Raw genomic sequence first — 6,728 nt, forward strand, 5'->3', positions numbered from 1 at the left:
GTAACCTTGGGAGTTTAATACAAGAAGTGGCCTGTATTGATTTTTAGAATCCTTGCAGGCCCCCACCTTCTGCACTCAAAGTGCCAAAGGAATCAGCCTTGACAGTCCTCTGGTGGGCAAAAGGCAGAACTGCAGCAACATTTCAGCAGAAGCTTTTTTTGCATAAAAAATTTAAAATATGCATGTCTCATTAATTATGCACATACACAGTAGTGCAGAATCCCCCAGGAGTAAAGCTGACAAGGGATCCCTGGTCTCATCAACAAATCCCAGGCCATCTGGAGAACCCAGGCTTGAGAGCACATGCTGCAGCCTACAGAGGGATCTCCTTTTTTATAGGATCCCTCTCTGTTCCTCCCCACCCTAAGAGTGAAGATAAGGAAGGGTTACTGTTTTATCATAGGGTCCCTCTTTGCTCTCCCTAGCCCTCTGGGAGCACATGCCTCTCTTACCGTGGAATTGAGTATGATGAGTATCGCAGCAATCACAGTCAGGGTTTTGAACCCAGAGAAGTCCTTGCTCCCCAGGACCCCGTAGTATTGGCTGGGGATCAATCCCACCTGGTAAATGACCAACTGCTCTGGGAGGCAAGAAGAAAAACAGAGAGAAAATGAAGGGCTGAGGAGGCACAGTGGAGGAGGGGCAAGAAGCATGCCCCAGTGAAAGGCCTGGAGTTGCCCCCCTCCCCTCTGTCCCCCAGCCCAGCCCAGCCCAGCCCAATCTAGGCCAGCCATTCACTAGCTCACCCAATAGGGCAATGCTCATCAGGGTCAGGAACATGAGCACATTCTGGGAGGACCATCTGGGAAACAAGATGGCCTGGATCTTCCTGAAGCGTCGCAGGAACTGTAGGTCCAGCTGGGGCTGGGGCCTGCTGAGAGAGAGTGAGAGAAAGAGCAGGAGAGTGAGTTAGCAAGCAGGCACTGGACTCCTGAAGGTGCACTATGTAATCTGCCTTTTACAGAGAAGTAGCCATCTCTGCTCCACCCCACCCCAGGGCCTACTTCCCTGGAACCAGACTCTCAATCCTTCCTCTACCTCAATGGAGGAGCCTCACATCCCCAGTAACAGTTGCAGGAGAGGCCATAGACTAGCCTTGGGGCACCAGGAGTGCAGTGATCCTCAAAATAAAGGACTCTACATGCCAAGAGAACAAACTGCAGAGCTGCCCCATGGAAGATACACCTGCTTGGTCCAAGGCCAGCCAGCCAGCCAGTCGTCAAGTGTGTTAATAAGAATTCATTAGTCAGGGATTCCACAGCAGAGCATTTGTGCTGGAGGGTCCCAAAAGAGAGTAGCCAAGATGGCTCTTCATGTTGGAGAATATGAATCCTTTCCTGTGCCTTCTACAGGCTGGGACAGGCTTGGCCCCTTATCATGCTTCATGCACCAGGCAGGATCTAGACCTTATGGTTGGATGGTGAGATTGATTCCACCCACTGAGTGCAAATCAGAGAAGCTGCTGCTCCAGCATTCTAGATCTACCTCCAGCGCATGCCCAAGAAGCGTGGCTATTTTACACTCTGGCAAGATGCATCTAGCTTGTCCTGCCAATGAAACACCTGAATGGGGGAAAAAGAGATGATTCCGGGCCCACCTGACTCTTGAGTTGGATCCTAAAGTCTAATCAAAGTGCTGAGGCTAAAGCCATCTTCCTGTTCTGTTGCGCCAACAACTCCCCCCTCTCTGGGTCACGCTCCCTTCATTAGTTTCACATCTCCTTCTACATCACATTCCTATCCATGGGCTCTCCCAGCTCTTCCCGCAACAACCACTTTTTGCTATCCAAAGGACACCCCCCCTCCCACCACCAGCCCCCATTCTCTGTCAGCTCCCCTTCCCTAGCTATCTAGGTACTTGTGTGGCCCTTACTGCTGTAATATCAGAACACACTCAGGCTCCTTTCCAGTCCCCCACAGGCAGTTGAGTCAGCCCCACACCACCCTGGACTAGCCTCTGGGATCCTGGACAGTACACAGCTTCCCTCTCCTCTTCCTCCCGTCCTGCTTCCAGCTATGCCCCCCACCCCCTAACCCTGCCAACCAATGGAGGGCGCGTGGTCTGGCGGGGGGCACAGGGGGGTATGCGGGGGGCTCCAGCCAACGCGCCCCTACCCTATACCCCCACCACCCAAAGAACCCCCATATTCCCCGTACCCCCTCCAGCCAACGTGCCCCCATATCCCCTGCACGCCCTGCCAGAACACGCGCCCCCCACCTACGTCGTACCCTCGCCAACCAACGCGCCCCCCCCATATCCCTCCCCACTGCACCCCGCTCCCACTCACCGGCTGCCGGCGCTCCCTACCGCCGCGCTCCCGACAGCCATGAGCCCAGCACCACCCGACCCGAGCCCCCTCGCCGCCGCCGCCCGGGCCAGAGTCCGAAAGAGACCGTCACATCGCCAGCGTCCTGCCCCGCCCCCAGCGCCACGTGATGAATACCCATCACTCGGTCTGAATATTCATGAGATCCCCTTCTCAGCCCGCCCACCAATGGAACTATGGAGACGCTACAGCGCGAGGCAGACAGGCGCCGCAGGGACCATAGAATTCGACGGCTGAGATAGAGCAGTTCCGGGAAAGGGAAGGAGCGGACGCGGTCAACATGGCGGCAGGGAAGGAAAATCCCATACGATAGATATCTCGCGGGGCGGGCTAGAAAGGCCAGGAGTCCGCTGCTGCTGCTCAAGTGTTACACTGCCACCCAGCGGATAAGAAGATACTGCAGCCACATAAAGTCCGGAATCACCACCACCGCTCCCTACAGCACAGCACCTCCTAGCGCCACTGTCTGCAACACTGGGGAGAGCAATACTAGCACTGCGCCCCCTACCGAGTCACCACATGGCTCTTTGTAGCATCTGGACTTTCTTTGGGCCTCCCCTCCATTTTCCAACCCTCCTTCTTTTCAGAAATACGTTTTCCCAGGACTGACATAGATCAGGCTCATGCTCAGATGAATTATTTAGGGAAGTCTGGACATGATAAAGGAGATCTTTTTGAGTTATGGTAGAAATGTGCAGCTCTCCTAATAATATTCACAGTCAAAGATTTGCAACATAACTTTTTCTTCATTCAAATCCCTTAAAACAGTGGTTCCCAAACTGGGGTTCGTGAACCTTTGGGGGTTCGTGAAATGTATCAGGGGGTTCTCAGAAAAAAATTCTGTAATGGCGGACAGAGCTGTCCCGAGGGACTCCAACCCCCGCGGGGGCCAGCAGCCCAAGCCCCATGAGGTGCGGGGGCCGGCAGCCCGAGCCCCGTAACCATGACTTCCTGGCTGAACAAGTTTAAGCTTTGTTGTACTGTAATCATGCGGTGTTTGCCTGGACTGCTCAAGACCCAAAACCTTGTGGGAGGAACTCTTTATTTGAGTTGGCTTCTTAAATACCTTCATGCTGTTTCACATCTGGTACTCCTTGATGAACATGTAGGATATGAGCTACAGAAGTGAAATCTTGGAGAGTGTTGCCATTTTCATAATGTAATAAAAAAAAATAATGTAATGATAAATAGTGTGTAATAAGAGTGTTATAAAAAAACCAAATTATTTCCAAGATCACTGCTTCTATAATTTATGGAAATATTCATTTTTAGGAGAGGGTTCACAAGATTTGATATTTTCATGAAAGGGGTTCACAGGCTGTTAAAGTTTGGGAACCACTGCCTTAAAACACATCCTGCTGCCAAGCCTAGTGCTGTGAATAGTACAGCCAGAGAATATAACCCTCCTCTGGTCAATTCCACGTGAGCTGCATCATGTTTGCACTGTGAGCCCCTTGTACAAAGATGAGCATTCAGTGATGTCACTTAAAGAACAATAAAGCAGTAGGAATATAGGGCAAGCTTACACTGATTGTCATCTTTTTATCTCTTACATTTTTCACAGCTGAGTCACTCTCTGACAACCTACAGCAGTTACATATCTTCCCAGAGAAACCAAAGAAATCTCCATCCAGTGCACAATGCTAAGGTTGAGAATTTCTCCCCTCTACAAACAATTCAAATTACTATGACATTAATAAAAACAAAAGGAGTACTTGTGGCACCTTAGAGACTAACAAATTTATTTGAGCATAAGCTTTCGTGAGCTATAGTCTCTAAGGTGCCACAAGTACTCCTTTTGTTTTTGCGAATACAGACTAACACGGCTGCTACTCTGAAATATGACATTAATTTAAATGTTCCAAGTCAGGAACTTCCCAGTAATAATTCCAACACCAACACACAAACTCCTCCATCCTGATATTCCAGCACCAGCTCCTTACAAATAGGAAGTGGTTTGGCCAAACCCTATCTCCTCAAACAAAGCCCGACCAAACTCTCTGTATGAGTCAGGACTGGTACCATCAACATTATGGCTTGCCAACGCAATCTGAGTCTGCTGCCAGCACAGCTCTTCTGGGGAGCTTCCCTGGCTGCACCAGTCCGGAGCCCACAATGTCACGTTAAGCCCAACACAGGGATGCTACACATATACATTCTGGGCTGCTGCTGTCAGCAAAGCCTTCTGGTGTCTCCAGTTCAAAAATGGGCACCACCACTTGTTTCTGGGGAGCAAGGAGCCTGACCCTCCCCATGAAGATCCCCACCGATTGAGAGAAGGCCCCTGCAGGCCTCTCAAGTGTGCTACTGCCAGAGGGGCTGAGGAAGGGAAGGAGAACAGCAGGGTTGCTGACTTGTGGGGTGGGAATGGAGGGGGGGGCCTTCAGAGAAGCATCCCAAGTAACCAGAACCTTTTGTGATGGCCCTGTTGTTCTTTTCAAACAGGTTTCTCTTTCCAGGATCACACAACACGGTGCAAACAGCATGTTAGCCAGCAAAGATGACATTAGACTAATACACAGTAGGTAATTGGTGGTTAACAGCATAATCCCATGTGTGTCCCATGATCCTGCAATGAAACCCTCTATTGTAAAGGATAAACACAAGCGGTCAGAGCGGAAGTTGGTGAAGGAGCAGAAGAGGGAGGCACAGTGAGACTGATGCAAAATGGGGAGGGTCTGTGGTAGGAAGTTAAAGTAGGGGGCAGAATAGGGTCTGTGTTGGAACCTAAGTTACCACTGACTTTCCTGTCCTTTCAGCAATCTCATCTTTAATGCTGGAGTCAGTTAAAGCTATTGTTTTTGAAATTGTCATCTTAACTCTGGGTTAGGAAACCTTTTTGCTTGAGGAAAATCTGATTGTAAAGGGATTTGAGCCCCTTTGGGCTTGAGGCCCACATTTCCTCACAATCCCCCCTCACACCTGGCCCTCTCTTTGTATCCCTTCTCCCACTGCGCCTTTGGGCCTTTCCTTGCACACACACACACAACCTCTATGCCCAGACCATGCTCCCTTTGTCCACACACCAACCAGCCTCATTCCCCTGTCCCGTCCAATCCCTCCTTGCAGGTCACTCCTCTTAGCTGCTTCCCCACACTCCTCTCTACTCAGGCACTAGCTGATCCTGTGCCTGATCAGTTTAAAAAGCAACAAAAAAAATCAGACTCTACATAATCAATTAAAATGCACACAATCTGCCTCCTTGCAAATATCGCTCTCCCACCTGGTTCACATCTCAGCTCCCTCCCACCACAAGCTGTTGTGATTTACAGCTTTATCAGTCATATTTAAAGGTCGAGCTCCAAAGGGCACAGACCATTACTGTCAAACACTGAGCCCACTAGCATGGAATGTTATGGCTACTGGTGACCATATTTCCCCAAAGGGAAAATGGGACACCGCCTGGGGCTAGCCCGAGGGTCCCCACTGCCTGCGTGGGGCCAGTTCCTGCCACTCACCCTCCCTGCCTTCGCGGAGCCAGCCCAGCTTGAGCTGCTCGCCCAAACCTTCCCTCCCCCCGCACATTCCTTCCTGACCTACTAGCAGTTGCACCTGACTTTTCTGGCAAACTGAGCATTTGTCCCATTTGTTCTTGCCAACTGATGATCAAATAAATTTGTTAGTCTCTAAGGTGCCACAAGTACTCCTTTTCTTTTTGAGAATACAGACTAACATGGCTCCTACTCTGAAACCAGTCTTTAAGAGGTGGCATTTGTGAGCCTTGTCATGTCAGTAATCACTGGAATTTATCTGCCTCGCTCTCCCTCCCACTAGGAAGATTAAGTGGCTTCCCAGCTGGGACAGAATATTCATGTCCGGGTTGTTATAAACTGGACTCCACTTTGAATGCTTGGAAGCCAGGGGATCTGACACACATATACATGCTGGGCTGCAATTGTCTATTCCAACCCCTTTCCCACCACCTCTTTGTCCTCCCCCGCCTCATACAGCACCTGCTGTGAGCTCCATTTAGTGTATCAGTTCCAAGAATTTCCCCAGCTCTTCCTGACACAGCCAAGATCAAGAACAAAAGAGAAATTCACCCTCTGGGCCTCTCTATCAGCTTTCTTCCCCTTACCCCCCAGAGCCCATGTCCAAGACAGTCGGAGCCGCTCTCAGCACTGAACATTTACATCTTTTATGACACCCTTCCCACTTCTCACACTTCTTCACCAGCAAAGGCTGTGTTCATTCCAGGACATGCCTCGGGGCAGGGCTGGGGAGTGAGTCCTGGAGTCAGACCTTCTGGGGACGCGCTGCACTGTTTACACCACAGGCCATTTCATATCTGCTGCTCTGGCGACACGCTCCAAATGATCCCCTCTGCACTGCAGGGCCCCGGCTGAGGGATTTGCTATTGATTCAGAAGTTAGAGAAGGAAGAGCTCTAGTTGGTCCCATGC

General features: G+C 50.6%; 1 protein-coding gene across 12 annotated transcripts in view; it reads right to left on the reverse strand.

The window, feature by feature from the left end:
* The window catches only part of ABCD4 (ATP binding cassette subfamily D member 4), a 28,414-nt gene extending 25,807 nt beyond the window's left edge, over nucleotides 1-2,607 (reverse strand). For 2 of the 12 annotated variants that reach the window (XR_005293413.2, XM_043516157.1), the window contains exons 1-3: nucleotides 2,288-2,603; nucleotides 747-874; nucleotides 453-580 (exon numbers count right to left, since the gene is read on the reverse strand). Coding sequence is in view for 10 of the 12 variants with exons in the window: in XM_043516157.1 (XP_043372092.1) it covers nucleotides 453-580; nucleotides 747-874; nucleotides 2,288-2,328 (297 nt within the window). In the remaining 2 variants the exon portion in view is untranslated. Of the gene's footprint in view, nucleotides 1-452; nucleotides 581-746; nucleotides 875-2,287 lie in introns of those variants that run through there. The other 10 variants (XM_043516163.1, XM_043516161.1, XM_043516160.1 and 7 more) reach the window with 9 other exon arrangements.
* Nucleotides 2,608-6,728: the final 4,121 nt, after the last annotated feature.

The sequence above is a fragment of the Dermochelys coriacea genome, chromosome 6 (genome assembly GCF_009764565.3).
Source record: "Dermochelys coriacea isolate rDerCor1 chromosome 6, rDerCor1.pri.v4, whole genome shotgun sequence".
NCBI classification, from domain to species: Eukaryota; Metazoa; Chordata; order Testudines; family Dermochelyidae; genus Dermochelys; species Dermochelys coriacea.